The sequence below is a fragment of the Pelodiscus sinensis genome, chromosome 27 (assembly GCF_049634645.1).
Source record: "Pelodiscus sinensis isolate JC-2024 chromosome 27, ASM4963464v1, whole genome shotgun sequence".
NCBI classification, from domain to species: domain Eukaryota; kingdom Metazoa; phylum Chordata; order Testudines; family Trionychidae; genus Pelodiscus; species Pelodiscus sinensis.
This window is the reverse complement of record NC_134737.1, coordinates 12,522,761-12,545,702: the sequence shown is the minus strand read 5'-3', so window position 1 is coordinate 12,545,702 and position 22,942 is coordinate 12,522,761. Positions and strand designations below refer to the sequence as shown.

General features: G+C 52.8%; 1 protein-coding gene across 4 annotated transcripts in view; it reads left to right on the top strand.

The window, feature by feature from the left end:
* The window catches only part of TEAD3 (TEA domain transcription factor 3), a 62,793-nt gene extending 44,395 nt beyond the window's left edge, over positions 1 to 18,398 (top strand). For all 4 annotated transcript variants that reach the window (XM_075909985.1, XM_075909987.1, XM_075909986.1 and 1 more), the window contains 9 exons: positions 3,126 to 3,137; positions 3,649 to 3,786; positions 4,523 to 4,566; positions 5,327 to 5,388; positions 8,589 to 8,722; positions 9,064 to 9,237; positions 10,509 to 10,649; positions 11,574 to 11,726; positions 13,248 to 18,398. In XM_075909985.1, the coding sequence (XP_075766100.1) occupies positions 3,126 to 3,137; positions 3,649 to 3,786; positions 4,523 to 4,566; positions 5,327 to 5,388; positions 8,589 to 8,722; positions 9,064 to 9,237; positions 10,509 to 10,649; positions 11,574 to 11,726; positions 13,248 to 13,361 (972 nt within the window). In that variant the 3' untranslated portion in view covers positions 13,362 to 18,398. The remainder of the gene's footprint in view (positions 1 to 3,125; positions 3,138 to 3,648; positions 3,787 to 4,522; positions 4,567 to 5,326; positions 5,389 to 8,588; positions 8,723 to 9,063; positions 9,238 to 10,508; positions 10,650 to 11,573; positions 11,727 to 13,247) is intronic.
* Positions 18,399 to 22,942: the final 4,544 nt, after the last annotated feature.

Here is a 22,942-nt window from a genome sequence, read left to right as displayed (position 1 = left end):
CCCTTCCGCCATCCCCTCCTCCGTGCCTGAAGCTGGGGGCCCAGACCAGGGGGCTTTGCAGGGTGACGCTCCCCTGGCGATGTTGACGCTCGTGGCTGTGTGGTGTGACGCTGTCCCGACTGGTTCTCGTGGACTCAGGCTGCGTGGGCCACCTGTAGTAACCCTAGAACCCGCCTCCCTATGTTCTGGGTGTCCCTTATCCTGCCTTCCTAATAGGGCTGCTGGTGGTGACTTTCCCTGGGTGGCCACTGCTCGAACCCACATTCCTGGGGTTCCCAGGTCCTGGGTCCCCAGCAGGTGGAGAGGTGCTCAGGGTATGGGCCCTCCACTCCTCCAGCCCATGCGGAGGTGCATGGGCATTGGGGTCTGTGCTTCTAGTCTGTAGGGGGGCAGCTGAGGGAGATTAGAGCCATAAGGGCTCTTGCGGCAGGACGTACTCCCTAGGGCAGGGCTGGACAGCCTGGGTCTGGGGGCTTCCCCTGGAGACCCTTGGTTCTGGTTGCCGACAGGTCAGGCTAGGGATCCAGGAGCCAAGGGAGCAGAGCAAGGATAAAACTGGAATGTCATCTCTTCTCTGGTTGGCTTTTCTTTCTCTCGTTCCCTCTTTTCAGCTGGAGTTTGACTAACCTTTCCGTAACCATTTCCACTGTGTGTGCTTTGTAGCGTTTGCCAGGGGCCAGGGACACGGGTGGGCGGGGACGTGTCAGGGCAGGGTGCGGGAGGGGTTTTGCAACTGAAACCAAAAGGAGAGTTCGCATCACGACGCTCCACCTTTCGGTGTTGTGGTACATTTTGTATTGTGGATCAGGGCCCCGTTGTGCCCGGCACTGCACACGTGTGCACTCTTAACGAAAAGCCCCTGCCTTGACGAGCTTAAGCAGAAGACGAGAGACAACAGGTGGATGCAGCAAACCGAAGGGAAGAACACACCATAATAGTGCAATAACTATGATTAGTGTGCACGGTGTGGGGCCAGGACAGAGGAGTCTCTCTGCGGGTCCCTCTGCATTTGTTCGATCCAGTGCCCTCTGTCTTCCTGCCTCATGTAATAAGTCCTTGCCAAAAATCCCCAGAGAATTGAATACGGAATCCTGTCCCTTCTGTAGAGTCTATAGGATTGCTCAGAAAATCCTAGAGAGGATCTGGCTCACTGTTAAATCCCCCAGCATTTGGGACTGATTTCTGTAGCTCCCTATTAATGCAGTCCCTAGTAAATTCCATCATCATAGAATCCATGGGCCGGAAGAGACCTCGGGAGGTCATCGAGTCCAAACCTTGCACAAAGCAGGACCAACCCCAACAAAACCCGTAACTCCTCTGCCCCCACGGACTCTCAGGGACTGTGGTGGGGAAGGAGGCTGTACTTAACCGGCCCTGCTCACTCCTTAGAAGAGAAATGTGGGGGCACTTACTTCAGGGTGTTTTTGGATGCTGTGTGTGTTACAGCCAAATTTTCTTTTTGTGACCCTCTTAATACAGCCATGTCCAACTGCTGTTCCATTCTCAGTGCACCTCGAAGGAGTATCCATCCGTGTGCATCCCACGCACAGGACTGTCTAGTATTGATTTTTAAAACATGTCCATCTCCTTAGTCTCTGGGTGCCTTTAAAATTGGTTCCAAGCAAGTCAGCTGGTCCACGGTCCAGTGAAGCTCTGAGGAGGAAAAGCAGTAGCTGATGCATACGGTGATCAGGGCATGCATACGTAATAAGCAAACACTAAGATGACCACAGATGTGCTGGGAAAAATTGCAGAACCCTCTGTTCCTGCTCAGTGAGCCAAATAGTTCTTGCAAAAAAGAAACCTGCTCCTTCTACCGGTTGCCTTTCATAGAAACGCACAAATCTCTAGGGTCAGATTTTCTAGAGCTCCACACCCAGTGTGCCCCCCGGGCACAGAGCCCTTCTGAAAAGGTGCCCCCTCCTTAGAGGCCCAAATGGGAGCTGTGCTTTTGAGACCCTTGCAGTTTGTATAGCAGGATGTGAGCTGCTGATGCAGATGCACATTTATGTCCTGGTTTTAATCCTCCCCCTCCTGTGGCGCCTCCCCTGTATCCCTGGCGCTGAGTGTGATACGCGGAGGTCAGTTTTGCCTCCTGTTTTCTCATTTCACTTTTTGTCAGGTTTAAATCGTTTATGAAGTAGTGAATGGGAAAGCCTTTGATGTTAAAAACAAAGACGATCCAGCCGCCCAATCGAGGATCAATGTGCCGACACGTGTCCATGTGGGGTGGGTGCACACAAATCAGTCCGTCATCAATCAGCTGAGACGGATTTCTTCCTCTCCTCCGCCCAGCATCTCCCCATTCCTGTTCCCACTCAGAGCTACCTTTACACATCCCCTCTGTTCACATGCCTTGAGGCTGGAACTGGGCGTTCCGGGGATGCTGCTGCACCTCCATTCAGAATGGTTCTAGGGCCACTGTTCGTATCCAGCCACACCCTCCTCATTCCTTGCCTTTCTGCCATGTGCGCAGATAGACCCGTGTGTGCATCCACGGCCAGTCCGTACATCACACGCATACATGTGTCCGCCCCGAAAGGTTGCTTTGTGCCCATTCAGCCCTGGGCTCACTATCTTTAGCTTCCCTTAGTAGTAGGGACGTTACGTAGCAGTTAATGAGCTAATCGAGTAGTCGATGGAATTCTCATTGACCTCTCCATTAGTCGATAAACTCTCGATCCCCCCCCTCTACGGCTTTGCAGTTTAAATGTCGTAGGAGCCCGGGGGTAGCTCCGGGGGCCAGCGCAAGGTGGGACTAAGCAGTCCCAGCTCATACTGGCTCCAGGACTGCTGGGGGCTGCATTTAAAATGCAGAGCCACAGTGGGGTGAACCCCCCGGGCGTGGCTGGCTCCACCTGCCCCACTCGCACACCACAGAGATAGTGCTGGGGGGGGACTGACTTTCAGACTGGCTACCCCCAGCACTAGCTCCTGCCCCCCCCCCTTGCTGCCTCTGATACAGAGGCAGCAAGGGGTGGGGGAAGCAAGTAGTCGAATAGTGACATCCCTTGGTTTTTTGAATGGTCAGTATGTTAGTGGTTCTTATAAGGTGACGATGCCTCTCTGCTCTGGGATTGTTGCAGACCATACTAACCATTGCTCTTCCTTTCTTTTACATACAGGCCATGAACTTGGTAAGTAGTGCTCGAGTTTGGAGTTATGTTCTTTAAACTTCTATCCCTGTAGTACTCCCTGGCCCTCTCCCTTGGAATTAGTGGTTTGGGGGCTGTCTGGGTGCAGCTGTTGCTCCAGTGCAGTGCTGCTAGAGGGCCTCTCACCCGTGAGACATAAAACTTACCCCTGGCCACTTGAGCGCAGCATTCCCTTGGGATGTTAATGGGGCACATTCCACCCAGGGGGAGGGAGGGGAGATTCTGTTCTCCTTCCCTAGTTCCCCCTGCTGTTTCACTGGCTGCATCATTCTCCTAGGCAGTGGTGTAACCAGGCATGGCAATGATAAACAGCTGCTGTGCCCCACCCCAGAGGTGGCTGCATGTCTGGGGTTTGACGGGATCCCTTTGTGTTGTAAAGTGCACTGGGTTCCTTTGGGCTGAAGGGGGTAATCCGTGTCTGTCAGTCTGTCTACATCCCTGTCCGGTCCGGGTCGGTAACCACGCTTCCTGTTCCTCCTCTCCTCTCTCGCAGGACCAGGTCTCGAAGGACAAGGCCCTGCAGAGTATGGCCTCCATGTCATCCGCACAGATCGTATCCGCCAGCGTCCTGCAGAACAAACTCACCCCCCCTCCTCCTCTTCCTCAGGCTGTCTTCTCTGCTGCCCCCAGGGTAAGCGGCTCTGCGCTCCCCAGGGGAGAGGAAGGGCCCCTCCGTGTTCCCAGCCCTGCAGAGTCTGCCACGTGGAATGGGCTAGGAACACCGCCTGAAGGGGCAGGCTACCTCCGGCTCAGCTGCCACCCTGGGAACAGCAGGGGAGGGACGGCTGCAAGGGAACTCACAGCTACTCTGGTCCCAGTCTCTCCCCCCAGCTGGCATTGCTGAGGAAGGGGGCAGGAGAAGTGGCCCTAGGGGAGCTCCTAGCTCCTGCACTTCCCTGCTGGCCTAGCAGATTTCCTGCAGAAGGCGTCGTGTCCAGCTCGGCTCTAACATAAGAACATAAGAACGGCCGTACTGGGTCAGACCAAAGGTCCATCTAGCCCAGTAGCCTGTCTACTGACAGGGGCCAGCACCAGGTGCCCCAGAGAGGGTGGACCGAAGACAATGATCAAGCGATTTGTCTCCTGCCATCCTTCTCCAGCCTCTGACAAACAGAGGTCAAGGACACCATTTTATCCCCTGGCTAATAGCCTTTTATGGACCTAACCTCCATGAAATTATCTAGCTTCTCTTTAAACTCTGTTATAGTCCTAGCCTTCACAGCCTCCTCTGGCAAGGAGTTCCACAGGTTGACTACTCGCGTCGTGCTTGGGGTTTAGTGACCTGCCCCGAGGGGCAGTAAAAGGTGTGGGAATATGCTGCTGTTCGGTCCCTGACTGTGCCTTTGTGTGCGCTTTTGTTTCCCCAGTTTTGGAGCGGGTCTATCCCAGGACAGCCTGGACCCTCTCAGGAGTAAGTAAGGAGACCCCTCCCGGCTGGATCAGGGCTTGTCGCCCTGAGTTCCTGTGCCAGCCCGAGAGACTCAGCAGTGTGGCATGATGGCTAGCGCAGGGACCTGGGCCAGGCTCCGGCGGCCTAAGCCCAGCTCTGCCAGCATAGGCAAATCTCTGGGGTGCACGTTTTTAAGCCTGCCCGTGAGAGGTGTGTGGAGAACAACCCCGTGCACGTGGCAGGCTTCTGTAGCCAGGAGCGGGTCAGAAAGCCGTGTGCAGAGCTCCCCTCTAGCACCGGTTTGGGGGGGGGTAGTGTTGGCCTGGCCACTGCTCACGCCGTGCGAGCAGAGGAATGGAAGGAGGACTGCTGGTGACCTGCTCCTGGTGATCCCTAGGGACCCAGCTGCGCTGGTGCTGCTGGGGTGCCACAGCATCCCCCGACTGCCCCGGGTGCTGAGAACATCGGCCTCCAAAAGCTGCATTGACACCAACCCCCGGGTGTGTTGGGAGAGGGCGGGTTGCACGGTGGAGAGTTCTGGGAGGGGCTGCAAAGTCCTTTCCCTGTTGGGGAGAGGAGAGTGGGGAAGGCAGATGAAACTCGGCAGCTGGTGTCTGCACGAGACGGGACACGCAATATGGATTTGGATTGAGATCTTCTTGTCTTCATTGACCAGGAAGCGTCTGCCAGCTCCCAAGGGGGAGGAGGTGGGACGGGGGGCGGGAGGACGCCTTATAAATGAGTCTCGTTAACTTACCTAACGATGCACTTTGTTTTTCAGCATTAAACCATTTGCACAACCAGCCTACCCCATCCAGCCACCAATGCCTCCATCACTAGCCAGTAAGTGGGTTGCTTTCCCCGGTGGTCGGCTTTCCGATAGGCTGCTGCGTTTTGGAGGCACAAATATGTTTGCTTGCCTGAATTGCCCCCTTCCCCTAGGCCGGTCACCAACCAGTCGATCGGGATCTCCCGGTAGATCTTGGTGCCTCTGACAGGCGATCCTGACTGGTTTGGCCGGGAAGCTACCAAGTGCCGGCACTTCAGTTGCCCTTCCACCCACTGTCATGATGCTCCTGCCCTCTGCCTTGGAGCTGCCCCCTGGGAGCCTCCTGCTTACTGTGCAGGATGTGGGGGGGCGAAGAGAGGGGGTGCTGATGTCAGTGTCCCTCCTTCCCCCCACTCCTCTACCCTGTCTCACATGGAGAGAAGGGGAAGGAGGGAGCTTGGCAGCACACATCTCTGTCCCTCTCACACACTGTGTGTGTGTCTGTCACTCTCACAAACACACCCCGCCCTTCCCTCTCAGCGCCCGACCCAACACACACGCGGGTGGTTGTGACTTCTGTTACTGCGTGCACAGTGGGTTATTTGTGGCTTCTGACTGCTGTGGGCATTTCATCACTTTCATTTCTCTTTTACGCTTAAATGTAACCCTTTGAGCAGTGAGTTCTAACATGCCTGACCTGTCGGGGCTGGAGTCATTATCTCTGTGGCAAATGCTGCTCCTGGAGGTGGCTGGCAGGTCCCTGCAGCCCCTGAGAGAGGCAGAGCAGGGGGTCTCCACATGCTGCCCTGGCCTGTAGACACCGCACCTGCAGGGAACCGTGGCCCTAAGAAGCTGTGGGCTCAGTGCCTGTAGATAAGGGGTAGCGCATGGCACCGTGGAGCCATCGCTGTACATGCTTGCTGCTTTCAGGAGCGGTGCAGGGCCAGGGCAGGGGTAAGCTGCCTTAACCCCACTGCTCCACCACCCGGAAGCCGTCTGAGTTAAGCGGTGCCGAGCCAAAGCCTGCTTCCTGAACTTGTCCCAGCCCTCAGCCTCCTCCTACACCCAACCTCCTGCCCCAGACATGAGTCCCCCGGCGCCCAAACTCCTTCCCAGAGCTTGCCTGCTGAACCCCCTCCTGGACCCCAATCCCCCACCCTGGGCCAAGCCCGGAGCGCCAAACCCCTTGGTCCAAGCCCAGAGCCTGCACCTCAACCCCCTACCCCAGCCTGGTGCAAGTGAGTGAGGATGAGAGGAAGGGCGATGGAGGGAGAAGGGTGGAGCAGGGGCGGGGCCTCAAAGAAGGGGCGGGAAGGAAGCGGGGCAAGGGTATTTGGGTTTGAGGTAGATCTTACATTGCACTGACATTGAAAAAGCGATCCTGTGGTTAGAAAGGCTGGAGACCACTGCCCTAGACAGGCTCCATCTCCCCGGCTTCCCCACTGCTCATGTGCATGTTGGCACATGTCTCTCTGGGCTGTTGCCGTGGCTACCTCAGCTCTTACCTCCGAGGGCCTTTTTCCTCCTCTTTCCCTCGCCGCCCGCGTCAGGATTCATGCCTGAGGGCGGAATTGTCTCTTCTGCCTCCCAGGCGCCACCCCAGGTGCCAGTCCTGGAGGTCTGGTCTCCCCTTGCCTCAGATCCTAGGGTGAAACCTCGTCACACTCTGATTCGCCAGGGCACAAAACTCTGAGAACCTGCCCTGCTTACTTCTGAGCGTATCAGCAACACCTCGCCACCCGGAAATAAAGCCGCCTCCCAGCACGCCCACTGATCCCTCAGCCTTTCCAAACAACCCCGCCAATCCCGTGTGGCTCTGTATTCCTCCCTCGTGGCCAGGCCACGTACAGGGGGGTCTGCCACTGCTCCCGAGGTGAGGGAGGCTGCTCGTTAGCCCAGGCAGGATCTAGCCTGGCCTCTCGGCTCCAGAAATCCTAATTTCCGTCCCCGTAGGCGATGCAGCCAGAGGCATTATTTCCTATGGAGCAAGAGGCACGGGTCCGTCATCACACGTGTAATCTGATTAGCCACAACAGATCCCAGGAGGGCTGTGAGCCAAGACAAGCGTTCCCTGTGGGGCAGTGGTTCTCGGCCTTTCCAGCCGCGGGGCCTCTTTCAGGAGGCTGATTTGTTTTGTGGAGCCCGTGTTTCGCTTCGTTTTAAAACTATTTGTCTACAAAATCAGATGTAAAAACACAGATGTGTCCCAGCAGACGGTGCTCCGTGTCGTCTCCTGCTCCCAGACTGTGCCCCTCCGGCAAAGTGCATTGCTGCACTGCTGTTCCCCCAGCTGGGGGAGGAGACGCAGCAGCGCTCAGAGACATTTCTGCCTCCCCTGCCGGGGCCATATCACCCGTGTTCCCAAATTAGCGAGACCTGGAGTACAGAGGCTGTAGTGTATAGCGCTCACATCTCCCTGTGTGGTATGCAGCACGGTATAAAGAAGTCGCGGTCGGAACACAGTGTTAGTTTGTACGGATTTCACTCGGGCTTTTCCTGTAGCCTGTTGTAAAATGAGGCAGCTATCCACATGAGCTCCGGTGCCCCCAGGAGAACCTCTGTGTGCCCCCAGGAGCGTGTGCACCTCGGCTGGGAACCATGGCTCCTCGGAAGCGGGGAGAGAGTCATGTTTACAGTGCTCTGTCGGGTTCGGTGCTGGGCACGAGTGTAATTTAAATCCGTGCCGGCCTCTGTCCCTAGCGCTGGCCATCTTAGCAGGGATAGCAGTGTGGGGGATGTCCCTGGCAGGACAGGCCTGTTGTAACTCCAGTGTTCACAGAAAGAGCAGAGCGGTTAATCACGCCGCTCGGGGTGGAGCTGATGTGGGTCTCCCGTGTGTGAAGGGAGCCAGCACTGGGGGGGGGGTGCAGGCCGAGATGGGACTGGGCTGTATGCTTTGGGAAGCTTCCCAGCAAGGCTAACATGGCGTGGCTCATGGGGAGGCCACCTAGAGAGACGTGGGTATCTGCCACCTCTTAGTGGGCGCTGGAATAGCCCCCGAGGAGTTGGACGCCGTAGAGCCAGACTGCAGATGTCCCCCACCCCTGCACTTACAGTGCTGTGGATGGAAACAGGTGCCCACGTGCGAGCTGTCACGGCAGCCTCTGCGCTGAGAATCAGACCAGTGCACAGGAGGGAGAGTGGCTGAACTTGCTCAGACCTGCCAGGTCTCTTTCCACGCCTGCTTTGCGGGCACCGATTTCCCTGAGCTGCCTCCAGATGCTCTAGGGATGGTAGGTTGTCTTGCTGGATGCTCTCTCCATCTCCCTTCCAGGTTACGAGCCCCTGGCTCCTCTCCCGCCAGCTGCCTCGGCCGTGCCCGTCTGGCAGGACCGCACCATCGCCTCCACTAAGCTCCGGCTCCTTGAGTACTCCGCGTTCATGGAGGTGCCGCGGGATGCTGAAACGGTAACTCTGTGGGCACTGGGAGTTCCAACCCCCCTGCCCTTCCCTCCGGACTGAGGGGCTGGGGGCATTTCCCTCTCCCTGTGCCTGTTAGCACCAAGCACTGCAGCTCAGGGACATGGCTGGGGTCCCTCAGTGGCCACTGCAGTCCCCTTGTGCAACGGAGGCGAGTGGGGAACGATTCTAGGCCGAGCCAGGGTCCCTGGGATCTCCTCGCCCAGGCGGTGATGGGGTGGTGGGTTTTGACATCTGGCACAGCATCCCCATGGGGGGCGTGGCCCGTGATGCGCATGCGTCTGGGCTGGCTGCTTGTGTGTCGCTGACCCTTCCCGCTTCCTCTACAGTATAGCAAACACCTCTTCGTGCACATCGGGCAGACGAACCCCTCCTACAGCGACCCCCTGCTGGAGGCTGTGGACATCCGCCAGATCTATGACAAGTTCCCCGAGAAGAAGGGGGGCCTGAAGGAGCTCTATGAGAGAGGGCCCCAGAACTCCTTCTTCCTTGTCAAGTTCTGGGTAAGAACCATGCAGGCTCCCCGCCACCCCAATGCCCAGCTGGGCCTCTAGATCCCCTCCCAGATGTTCCCGCGCACCGTGACGGGCAGGAGCTGGCAGCCCTGTTTGTACAGTGATCGGAATCCAGCCGGAAGTTGGTCCCAGGCAGAAACCAGGGTGGCACCTGGCAGTCGTGGACAGACACGCAGATCTTCCAGCACCACTAGAGATGTGGGGAGAGGGGCACACGTCCCTCAAGTCCGTGCCGTGCCGTGCCTGGGGGAAGGGAGGGCTGTTTCCTCTGTCACTTCTGAACCCAGCGATGTCCCATCTTCAGTGCTGCCCTTTCATGCCCAGTCATGTGCTTCTGGCCCATGCTGCAGCTGATCCCGGGGAATAGCAGGCACCGCTTGTACCATTGGCACAGGAGGGAGGGAGCAGCTCCAGTCCCATATCCTGCCAACAGTGGGTCGGTCCATTCTCTGCCCTTGGAATTGCACCCCCTGCCAGCTTGGGAACCGGGAGAAGAGATGCCCTCTCCACCGCAGGCCCAAGAGAGGAGCAAAGAAACCTCTGGAGCTGCAGGAAGGACAGAGCTGATGGGGGTGGGAGGGGAGGGACACGTAATGCATTGCTGGGCTGGGAAGGGGCACATTGCGGGGAATTAACGAGTTAGAATATCAGAGAGAAGCTGGAGGACACCAGCTTCTCCTCCCTCTATCCATTTGGAAGAGCTGGCTGCACGAATTGTCACCCCCCCCCCCCACACACACACACGCACCGGCGTGGCACGAGTGAGTTCAAAAACCAAGACACACCAAACCCCACACATCTCTTCGTTGGGGGAGGAAGGCCTGACTCCTACCTCTGACCTGTTGGGGTTACCCGAACTGGGTCCTTCTGAGATGGGCACAGCCCCTCGGGGAACAGCGCCCTCTGCAAGAGCAGAGGTACTTCGCTCTGGTGTCCTGGCCATGTTCAGACTGGGGCAGTGTGTTCTGGGTTGCCCAGGTTTGTAAAATGTTCCCTGCTTCCTGTCCTCACCCAGGGTGCACGCTCGTTGCACACTGTTCAACAGCTTCTGCCTCTTACCCCAGAGTGGTTGATTTCAGGAGGGGCTGAAGTGCTCGCTGTATTCAGTGGGTAAGCCCCGTGGGCTCTATGTAAGATGGCATTTCTGTAAACCCGGGATTCTTACCTCCAGGTCTCTGGCCCCAAAAACTCCATGTTCCCGCCCCCAGAAAAAGCTTAGCTCGATTCCTGGTAACCCCTTCCCTCTCCCTCTACTGTAGGCGGATCTGAACAGCACGATCCAGGACGGTCCTGGGACCTTCTATGGCGTAAGCAGCCAGTACAGCAGCACAGAGAACATGACTGTCACTGTCTCCACCAAGGTGTGCTCCTTTGGGAAACAAGTCGTCGAGAAGGTAGAGGTGAGTCCCACACCTGGGAGGGAGTGCTGTCTAGTGGCTAGAGCACAGGGCGGAGAGCCAGGCCTCCTGGGGATCTGGACTCAAGGGGTGTGTCTAGACTACAGGGTTTTGTCGACAAAAGTGGACTTTTGTCAACAAAACTATACCTGCGTCTACACTACCACTGAGATCTGTCGACATAACATCGACAGAACTCAGCAGTTTTGTCAACGTGTGTAAACCTCATTCTATGAGGAATAACGCTTTTTGTCGACAGAGTTCTGTTGACAGAAGGCATTATTGCATCTACACTGTCCTTTGCGACTACGCGGTCACGTCGACAAAGCGGCTTGCAGTCTAGACGTTCTTTGTCGACAGAAGCTTTGGCACCCCATCTGTCAACAAAAGCCTGTAGTCTAGACATACCCAAGGAGACAACGAGTTTGGCAAGAGCAGGGGACAGAGAGTCCTGCAACTGGGACTTGGTGTGATTTGGTCAAGTCACTGCCCTGTGTACCTCAGTTTCTCCATCTATAAAATGGGAGGGTACTTATCTCTCTAGGGATTCAATGCTGAATTAACAGAGATCTGTGCCTTATTATTTATGATAGGCACTGTGGTGCTGTGTCACAGGTGGAAGGTGCCAGATGCTAACAGCATCCAGCCCCAAAGAGCAAACAGCCTAAAGGCACGAGTGATTGGAGAGAGCTGGAGAACAGCACGTTCCTTAAACTGCTGCAGTGTATCTCACAATGGAGCTAGTAAATGTCAGTGGTGATAGCACCCCAACCTCCTCAATTTGCTTAGGCTCTTGCTACGGATCTCCTTGTCTTTGCTACCTCTGTCCTGCATGCTCGTATTCCCGTCCGCTCCCTCGCGTGCTCTGACAGCAGCCGTGAGCTAACCGTGCTGTAACACTGGGCACCTGGCTCTGCTCTCCTGCAGACAGAGTACGCACGGCTGGAGAACGGCCGGTTCGTGTATCGAATCCATCGGTCCCCCATGTGCGAGTACATGATCAACTTCATCCACAAGCTCAAGCACCTCCCAGAGAAGTACATGATGAACAGCGTCCTGGAGAATTTCACCATCCTGCAGGTACCCGAACTTTCTTCCTTCCTTCTTCCATGCTCCATTTCTAGGCTCACCATGGAGGTGACTGTGAGTGATGACACCCCATCACACGACCACTCTTTGATGCATGTGGGTGTAAACCCTCTCCCCTCTGGTTAAGGATGAAGGTGTGCCACCCTTGCAGACCAGGGTCGAAACTTTCAGAAGTGACTAGTGATTCTGGCTGCACCACGTGCAATGGGTTAAAGAACCCTGATTGTCAGACAGAGCTGAGCACCCACGCTCTGGAAATCAGGCTGGCTTAAGGTGATTCAAGTTGGGAACCTAAAATCATTTTGAAAACATAAGATCTGATTTTTTTTTAGGCCATCTGCTGATCAGACCAGCTAGGACCTGGAATTTTTAGAGGTTACATCTTGGGTCAAGGTGGCCTTTTGGGGAAAGTTGGGGGAGAGGGAGAATCACACAGGGATTTTTTTGAGAGGACTGGGGGGGGTGCAATCTCTTTTTGTTTACACACATTTTATCCATCAAAAGTGTGTGTGTGTAAAGTACAGTAGAAATGGTGTCGATTTTAATAACATTTCTCAAAATGAAATTTCTTTTGGATGTGTTTGTTTTGAAATTTTATAGTTTATCATTTATACATTGTGTCATGACTTGTAGTAGTGTAAAATCGGACACACGTCAAGCCATATCCTAATTTAACATCACACCATTATAGACTCCTACGTGTCATTACCAGAGCTAATGTAAAACATAAATATAAAAACACTTAAAAACAATATAAATTTCTAAAGACAAATTTCGCTTTGAAATAAAACGTCAAACATTTCCCCAAAACTACTTTTTTTAATGGAATTTGTGTTTCATAGGAAGTTTTGAAAATGCACTTGAATCTCTTTAACCCTGGGAAACCGGGTTTGCCAGATGAGTGAGAGAAATGGGGCAGGGAGGGAGGGAGGGAGGGAAACGGGGCAAGGCACTTACTTAGTGCTGCACATCCCCTGCCATTCCTAGGACCCATCCCCTGCCACTGTGGGAGCATCGGGAAAAGCCGCATGCAGAGCGCTGTGCTGCCGTTTCCCCAGCTGGTGGAGAGCCGCTTATGCTTCCACCCGCTAGGGTCCGCACCACAGGTTCTCCAATTAGGGACACCCAGAGTGCGGAGGTTATTGTGGATTTGGTTTTGTTCCAGTGTCAAAAAGTTCCCATAAAATAAAAGTTTGGAATTTGCACCAGCTCTAGATTTCACCTACTTTGTAGTGGTTTAAGCACTGGTCCTGCCTAGAGCAGGGGGCTGGACATGATGACCTTCTGAGGTCTCTTCCAGCTCTATGGTTCTATGATAAGCCGCATCACGAGGGACAAACCAATGGAGAGTCAGGGCATGTGTGTATGTACATAGCCATACATGTGGATATTGATCTTGGAGGATACAGCTCTATCAAATAAATCATCCGCATGATAAAACTGCGCCTTACGTGGCAACATAGAACCCATCTCTGCATTCCCTTGACTCTGCTTTCTTTCCTACCCACTCAGGTTGTTACCAACAGGGATACCCAGGAAACCTTGCTCTGCATAGCCTTTGTTTTTGAGGTGTCCACCAGCGAGCATGGCGCCCAGCACCACGTGTACAAGTTGATCAAAGACTAGAGGCCCGTGAGATGGGCAGGGCACGGGGGGAAAAGGTCTTTCCAGAGAAGCTGACCATGCGGGACTGCCTCCGTGGAAGTCTTTTGAAAATGAAAAAAAGAAAAGCCAAAAAGACTGACTCACAATCAAAGATGTGTTCTACGTAGGAACAATTTAAAAAAAAAAAAAGAAGAAGAAAAAGAAACCAGTGAGCTAAAGGAGGGAGGGTCACCTGTCGCTGAAAGGGGAAAGGCGTGGCCATCGACGTCGCTGCGGCCCACCACCCATGTGCCTTTCCCAGCATGCTGCCACATAGACCGACAACCCCTTCTTAATACCCAGACGCGCTCCCTTCCTCCTCGCTCAGACAGCAACGATCATGTGCCCGGCCAGCTCTGCCTGGCTCGGTCGTGCCGAGTGGAATTGAGTGGGTGGTGCCAAAATGGCCTTTTGGAGTGGGATGAGGAAGAGGATGCTGCCTGGTTTATCCAGCAGGATGTGCTCTGGTCTGGAAATGGGCGAGGGAAAAGGAGGTGTGCGCAAAGCCAGCATCGCCTCCAGAGACGCAGGTTGGCTCTTTGCATAACATCCCTGTCCTCGGTTGCGAGAGAGAATAGGGACTGGTGTTATCATGGCAGTGACACTGAATACTGGATTTGTCCCAGGAGTGCAATGATCTTACAGTGCTGTCCCCTGGTGGTAGGGCTATGGAGGCACCGCAGCCATGTGCCTGGCATGAATAGGACGCTCGTCCCCTGGCAGTGTCCCAAGTGTTGGGAAGGTAACGGGAGTGTGGCTGCATCACTTTAGAGAGTGTATTGAACCAGTTGGGAGAAGGGGATGTGGCTGTTTGTCGGAGCCGGTGATGGGAGGATGAGAAGGTAACAGAGGGGCTGGAAGGGACTCAACTGGAGAAGAGTATCTAGGAAGCTATGGAGACAGCTGTACCCAGACAAGAATCCAAGAGGGCTATGTGCCAGCAAGGCTGCTTGGGGAAGTCCCAGGGCTAGGAAAAGGGTAGGAGAACCCGGGAAGTTCTCAAACATCTCAAGCGACTGGAAGCTTTAAGCAACTCTTGCTGATGCTTTGCATCTCACTTCATGGGAGAGAAGCAGGGAAAGCTTAGACCAAACCCTGAAGGTTAGTTTAGCAGGGTATTAATGTTCCCTGCCAAGCCCCGTTGCAGACGGGAACAATCTGGAAAGCAGGCAATGGAGTGGGGTCTACCTGTTCACCGCAGTGGAACCTTATAACCTACCCTTGGTGAACCCCCTTTACCAGATCCACCAACGGTGTAAACCACACACCTCTATGGACTCGCGTGGCTGTGACAAGAGGGAAGGTGGGGATGTGATTTGGGTAGAGCTTAAAGGGATACTGTTGAAGGTCCAAAATTTAGGATTTGCATTTTAAAGAGGCCCCGGGGAGAGTTGTCAAAACTTGAATGGAAATTTTTTTTCCATAATTTTTTAACATTAAGTTTTAGAATATGTATTTTTTTAAAAAGAGAGTGTGTCTTTAATCGGAGTTGAGCTCTCCTGCTCCTGCGGGGTTTGCAGCCCAGCCTTATGAAAGTGACTAGAACCCAAGTGAAACTGACTTGTGTATTGTGTGTTCAGAGGCAGGAAAACAAAAAAGATGCAAAATGGGTTTGGAAAACATCCACTTTTCCTGACCTCCCGGGCTGTTGGTTAGCAGTGCTGGGAATGACTTTAGGGGGGTATTTTTAACAAAAAATCGGGACCCAGTGCTACGTGTCTGTACAGCACCTAGCACAGTGGGGCCCTGCTCTCAGCCAAGGCCTCCGGGTGCTACTGTAAACCAAACAGGAATAAAAGGTGATCTACGTCCTTACCTCCCGCTGAAGTCGGTAGGAGTTTGGGCTCTCTCTACCATCCGGGCTTAGGCCCGGGTGTTTTTACTCAGTACTGTTCCTCTAAGTATTCTTTTATGGCTTAATAGTCAGTAATAGGGAAATGGCAACAGCATCGCTTTTTCCCACCCTAGTTTTCATATGTAAATTTCCCACCTCTTCCTCTTAGGTTTTTTCTGTCTGACTTTTTTCAGTTTAAATGTTTCCTTTGTCCCATTTGCTTCCCAGCACACCTCTGCCACTAAACTGCCTCTTCTGTGTCCTGTCCAGTCCCGGATGAGGGACGTGGCTTTTCCACTGTGGGGTCCTATCCTGGTGCTGGAAATGGAGCAGTTCAGGATTTCCTTGGAAAACGTTGTTACTAACGGGGAAGCTACCTGGGGTTCATTTGCGGGGGGGGGGAGCACTATTGCAAGAGGGAGTGAGGCGTCACTAAGGCAAGTGAGGCTGGAGGAGGCTGGAGCAAGAGAGAAATTTCTGCCATGAAGAAGGTGAATGGAAGGGCTTGCTAGTACACGTCCTCATGGCTGCAGTCCAGAGGTCCTAGATGCCTGGCTAGATTAGCTTGTAGGTCTGATCCCAGCTAGGCTGCTGCAGTAGGAGGCCTCAGTGCTAGAAAATATCTGTCTCCTTGGAGACTCCAGATCTCTGGAAAGGGGCCCAAAGAGCGCGCGAGAGGGTGGGGTCTTTGAGATGGTGTCTGAGGGAAGAGACTGGCCATATTGGGCAGACGGCGACTGTGCAGATCTCAAGAGTTTGGTGTGTGTACGTGGCATAGATGCAGTGGAAGGAGAGCGGGGGGGGCATGGTCCTTAGGGTCCTCTCTTCCTCCCCCATCAGTCTGCAGGCTTCTCTTCCTTTCTCTGTCTTCAGAACGGGGCCTGCGCTGCATGAAGGGGGCCAAGTGGGAATCTCATAGACCTTTGAGTCCTACTGCATTGTACTACTTCCTGAACAGCTGGGTTAGTGGCTTGTCTTCCTCCCACCCTCCCTCCTGGGAGGAGAGTGAGAGCAGTGATGGGCTGAGGAGGCAGAAGGGAGGGGAAGGGGCTGTCACGGAGACTAACGTTTAATTGCTTCATAACTGGACCTGGCCTTGCTTTCAAGGGGCTGAATCTTCAGTTTTGACTCATCTCTTCTTCCTTTTTATTCCCCTCTGCTCGACTAGGGATTGATTAGCACGTTGTTCTCCTGGCTGGAGGCCCTGACACCGCCTTCGTACCAAGTGCACAGTTATTGTGTAGGTAGGTAGGTAGCCAAGCTATGGGCCTTTGAATCCAATATGGCGGCCCTAGGCACCGCTGTCTGAGAGTCCAGTATGGTGGCCATGGGAAAAGCCAATATGGCGGCCATGGGTGCTGCTGTGTGGGGATCCAATATAGCGGCCATGGGAAAAGCCAATATGGCGGCCATGGGTGCTGCTGTGTGGGGATCCAATATAGCGGCCATGGGAAAAGCCAGTATGGCGGCCATGGGTGCTGCTGTGTGGGGATCCAATATAGCGGCCATGGGAAAAGCCAATATGGCGGCCATGGGTGCTGCTGTGTGGGGATCCAGTATGGCAGCCTGAGTTTTTTGTGATGGGGAAGCTGTCAAGAGCATTGAGGGAATTGTGAAGAGGATACAGGTTCCCATGCCTTGAAGGAAATTACAGTATGCGTTGGTCTAAGTTTTTCTAGTACAACATAATTAACTATTCTAATAACATTGTGACTGGTGCTTCCGGGGGGCGTCCCCCTTCCCCGGGGAGTCTTGATGGATGCTCCCATGCCCGTGGGAGCCCGAGGAGCCAGTGGGAGCATTGAGAGGACAGTGGGTCGCAGAGCCAGAGCCGTAATACGGCAAAGCCCAGTGCATTACTCCGGGTACATACCTTGCTGCAGACAGTACACGGCAGCACTTGGGGGCAAACAGGACTGACAGTATGTGGAATTCAGAGCAAAGGTGCATAGAGACTCGCCAGGACTGCAGCTCCTCCACCCCCAAGTTATTCTGACCTGTGGTTTCCCCGGGTGGATAGAGCAAATATCCCAGGCTCCCTGCCCCCCTTGGCGTGGGTGATAGTGCTGGGAGAGTAGCTGTTCCCCAGAGTGGCACAAGCTTTCTCTGGCTGGTTCTCCTAGGCGGAGCGCACTGACGTCTGACTGCTTCGGCGGTGGGGTGGGAAACAGCTGGAGTCACTGATGGGAAGAGGAGCTGCCGTCTTTGAGGTTCGGGAGGGGGAGAACCTTGAATCCTCATAATCCCAGGCGACTCTCCCTGGCTGGGTGGTTAGTAGGTAGCATGTTCATTTCTTTCACTCACAGATCTAAAACTCTGGGACTGAGGTTCAGCCCTCCACTTTTCCAAGCATCCCCCCCATGCAGACACACTGCAATGCCCCCTCCCCTTCCCTTTCCTAAGCCTGCCTTCTAGCGAGGGGCACGCTATATACACTCCTGGGGCAGGATCCAGTCCCCTCACTCAGGTGAGGGTGGGGGGCGGTTACTCCGCTAACTGACTTGGGCTTTATAAACACCCAATATAACCCCCCTTCCCCATTGTTTTAGCCCCACTGGGCTGGAGCCCCGTTTGAAAGAATCTCTTCTTAAACTGGACTGTTTTGTTTCTTAGCCTTCACCTGCAGCCTTCCCACCTGCTTCCCTTGTAATCTCAGAGCCTCATGCAGTAGATCCGCTGCCTCGTTCCCTGGCTGCAGAGTTCACACTCACCCTCTGACCTCTGGTTTGCGGACACAAATACACGCGCGCTGCCCGTTAGCCTGGCTGTCGCTCACCCCTAAAGGACAGCAGCAGATGTCAAGTGCTTGGCTCTCCCCTAATGGGACTTAAACAGGTACCCAGACACTCTTCATTAATAACCAGTCCCTTTCCTCTCCTCCTCCCTCATGGTATTTATGAATTTCACATGAAGTACGGTTTTATTTTTTTAAAGACTTTGTAAAGCTTACCAGGGTTATGGTCACCATTTGTAGAGCTGCGTCAGTCCACAATGTAAAACCCCCTTTTTTTTATGTATTATATTTTTTGTGTATTTTTTTAATCCAGCTGTGATGGGTTGTATCATATATTTGTTGTGTTGACTGTATCTGTCCAACTTCAATGAGATGAGACAGTGGAGCTCCTAGAAGAAATCTATGGGTCTGCTGAAAACCATTAAAATTATTTGTTCATGGGTTGGCTCAACACAGTTCCTGACCTGGTATTTTTATTGTCTATTCTTTTGTTATCACTGCTGTGCCTAAAGGCCCACACAGAGTTCAATCCCTGTTGTGCTAGGTGCTGTACGTGCAGAAAGAAAGAGCCTGATCAAGTGCTTACAGTCCAAACAGACGAGATGAAGTTCCTTTCTCAAGCTCACCAGGGAGCGTCTACACAGCAGGGCTTAATGCAAAATAAGCTGCACAAATTGAGGTACGTCAATTGCATAGCTTATTTCGAAATACCTTATTTTGAAATAGGGAGCACTTATTTTGAAATAAAGCACTCTTCCTCCCACTTCCCTTACTCCTCATACAATGAGGGTTATAGGCAGGGCTCGCTGAACCACGGCGAGCCCTGCTCACCAGCCATGCTGTCCGGCGATCTATGCAGGCGCAGATCATTCTGCGCATGCGCAGATTGCCCAAACCCAGCTCTTCTGGGTTACAATATACTCGCCGCGGGCGAGTAGATTGTATAATTTGTCGAGCCCTGGTTATAGGAATGGGAGTAAGAAGTCCTCCAGCTTGATTATATTTTGACATTATTTCAAAATAACTGCCTGCTGTCCGTTAAGTTATTTTGGAATAGCGCTAGTTATTTCAAAATAATGTTGCAGTGTCGATGTCTCTCCAGAGAGCCTGAGTCAGGATTGACCACTGATCTAGATCCAGTGCCTTCCAGCTACATCCTCACCCTTCTTCTGGCTATGTTCTATAGCCTCTTGGATTGATGAGATTTAGTAAGGGGTATATTTGCCTTTTTCCAGTCATCGGGGATCTCTCCCAATCGCAAGTTTTCAAAGATAATGGCCAAAGGCTCTGTCAACTTCTTCAGTACCCTCAGATGCATTAAATCCAGACCTGTGGATTTGTGTATGTTTAGCTTTTCTAAATAGTTCTTAACCTGTTCTTTCTCCACTGAGGTCTTCCCTCCTCCTTCCCATACTGTGTTGCCTAGTGCAGCAGTCTGGGAGCTGACTTTTGTCTGTGAAGACGGGCAAAAAAAAAGCATTGGTTACTTCAGCTTTTCCCACATCATCTGTCATTAGCTTCAGGGGGTAGCCGAGTTGGTCTGTTACAGAAAAAAACAACAAATGGTCCTGTGGCACTTTATAGACTAACAAAACGTATAGATGGTGGTATGAGCTTTCGTGGCACAGCCCACTTCTTCAGATAACCGGAGACCATTTGTTGTTTTCACCTGTCACTAGGTTACCTCCCTCATCCAGTAAGGGCCCCACACCCTCTCTGATCACCCTCATATTGCTAACGTGCCTGTAGAAACCTTTCTTGTAACCCTTCACATTCCTCGCTAGCTGCAATTCCAATTGTGCCTTCACGCTCTTGATTACGCCTCTGCATTCTCAAGCAACATATTTATACTCCTCCCTGGTCACCTGTCCAAGTTTCTTCTACTTATATATACATATTCCCTGCCTCCGTTTCCCCAACTGTAAGCTGGGGGAGAAAAAGCACACACCTACTTTTAGATGACTGTCAAGATCTTGTCATGCATTTGCTTCGAGACCCCAAACCAAGAGAGCAGTGTACTCACATTCTTAGTGTCTGTCAGAGTCGTCTTCTTTTTGGCACTAAATGTCAGAAGTCTGAGAGTCTACTGTCCACTTGTTTGTCCTCCCACCACACTGAGGGTGCGTCTACACAGTACCCTTACCTCAAAATAGCTTATTTTGAAATCTTTTTGAAATAAAGCGCTATTCCAACAAGTCCCTTAATCCTCATGGAATGAAACTGGGAATAGTGCACCCATTTTTTTAATATCTATTTCAAAATAACACGTGTGTTTAAAGACACGGAATTGCTATTTTGGGAAACTTCCGGTATCCTGAAAGATCCCCGCTGTCTAGATGTAGCCAAGAGCATTTGCCATGAGTGTCTACTGGAGACTGCCTACCACTTCGCTGTCCTGGGAATCCTGACAGAAGAGGGCTCTACAGAAAAGACACAATCGCCCTGGACTGTGAGATCTTTTCTACTTTGGTTTCCTGGGCACAGAGCAGGTGAAATTGACTATTTAGATAAATACAATGCACACAATCACCATGCAGCCATCCCGGCTGGTGAACAGATGGGGACTGGGCCCTCCGGGAGGAGCGTAATGCCATTGATCTCGGCAGTTTTGGAAAAGGCAAACAGCCAGCCATATTCGTGGCTGTCAGCCCCTGGAGTCACCGTGTCTACGCAGCCACATATACCCCCTCAGCCATCAACACCCCAGGAGAATTCCAGGAATGACTGCTTCATTCTCCAGCTGGTAGAGAGGCCTGGGCAAAACTGGGAGCTGATATTGGGGAGCATGTGGAAGGAAAATGGTGGAGGAGGGTAAAATTTGGAATGGAGGTCGGGGGGGGGGGCTTACTGGTGGAATCAAAGAGGTGAGGGGAGCAGAGTCTAGTGTGAGGGGTAGGGAGTTAATATGGGGAGGTGGCTGGCAGGGCAGAGAGGGGGTGCTGTTATAGGAGGAGCTGAGGCTGTGAACAAGAAGGAAATGGAGTGGGGAGTGAGCAGACCCATGAAACTCTGGAAGCAGGGAACTTCAGCGGACCCAGGCTTGTGAACCTGCTTTTATTTATTGGTATTAATGTAGGGCCCCTTGTGCTAGGTGCTGTACACACAGTTGATGCTCTACGGCTGCCGCTTGGGGAAGGTGGTGCAGGATCAGAGACGTGGATGTTATTCCCCATCCCCCACCCCCTGCCGGCGTGCTCTTTCCTTGATGCAATGGCAGAGAAGGACCAGCTACTCTGTGTGCGCATGTTTCCCCATGGAGATGCACAGAATTCAAGAGCTACGGTCACTATAATACAAAATGGGCTGTCGAGGGGATGGGCAGACACCCACCTGAAAAGTCCCTGGCATTTAGCTAACTGACCTTCCTAGCTCCTTGCAAGCTATTCTCTAGCCTTCCATTAGATTTCCACCAGCCTCTTGGGAGCCAGAGTTGATGCGACCTCCCCTCGGAGGAGTTCTCACTTCCAAACACTGGCTTAAAACAAGCAAAAGAAACAGAAGTATCTCTTCTCCCAAGATATAGTCAATCTCTGGAACTTCTTGCCAGTGGACGTTGTGAAGGCCAAAAGTATTGGTTAAAAAAAGAATTAGATCAGTTCCTGGAGGATAGGTCCATCAGTGATTATTAGCCAGGGTGGCTAGGGATGCAACCCCATGCTCTGGAGAATCTCTCAGCGTCTGACTGTGGGCCACTCTGTTCCTACTAGACCAGACGAGTAGAACCATTGGTCTGACCCGGTACAGCCGTTCTTATGCCCTTACGGTTGGGGCCATGTTGTGTCAGTAAATGTACAAGTGCAAGTTAAACAGACATAACCAGCTTTAAATCAATACGTGTCAGCAACCGTTGAACTAAATCACTGCGAAAGGTTCAGTGTAAACAAACCTAGACTGACTACTTCCTCTCTTCCTGTCTCCAGCTTGTTTTCTTTCTCTCCCTGCCGCGCCCCCTCCCCCCCATCTTTCCCTTTCATTTCTGCCCGCTCTTCTGATCTAACCTATTGGCTCAGGGACTTTCAGAGGGCCTGCATGCCTCTCTCCAGAGGTGTGTTCAGAAGTGGGCACGAAGGACCATGAAGGTGAGGGCATGCCCCTAGCAATGTAGGCTCCCTGGCAGGCAAGGCCCTGTTTTAAAGTGGAAGAGTTGTGCATTCTTCCCTGCAACCAGTGTTCCCTGTGAGCTGAGCGCTTGGGTGGCCAGCCAGCTGATTAGCAGAGCACCCGGACAAGATCAGCTCCCAGACAAATGCACTAGGCAACACAGTGTGGGAAGGAAGTGGGCAGCCCTTGGTGGGGAAAGAACAGGTTAGGAACTATTTAGAAAAGCTTAACATACACAAATCCATGGGCCCGGACTTAATACATCGGAGGGTACTGAGGGAGTTGGCAAATGTCATTGAGGAGCCTTTGGCCGTTATCTTTGAAAACTCGTGGAGATCAGGAGAGATCCCAAAAAGGCAAATGTAGTGCCCGTCTTTAAAAAAGGGAAGAAGGACAATCCAGAGAACCACAGGCCAGTCAGCCTTACTTCACTCCTTGGAAAAATCATGGCGGGGATCCTCAAGGAATCCATTTTGAAGCACTTGGAAGAGGGAAAAGTGATCAGGAATAGTCAACATGGATTCACGAAGGCAAGTCATGCCTGACCAATCTGATTAGCTTCCCTGATGAGGTAACTGTCTCTGTGGATATGGGAAAGTCAGTGGATGTGATATACCTTGACTTTAGCAAAGCTTTTGATACAGTCTCCCATAGTACTCTTGCTAGCAAGTTAAGGGAATATGGATCGGATAAATCGACGGTCAGATGGATAAAAAACTGGCTAGACTGTCGGGCCCAATGGGTAGTGATCAATGGTTCAATGTCAGGTTGGCGGTCGGTTTCTAATGGAGCACCCCAAGGATCTGTTCTTGGACTGGTTTCGTTCAACATCTTCATTAATGACCTGGATGAAGGGATGGATTGCACCCTCAGCAAGTTCGCAGATGACACTAA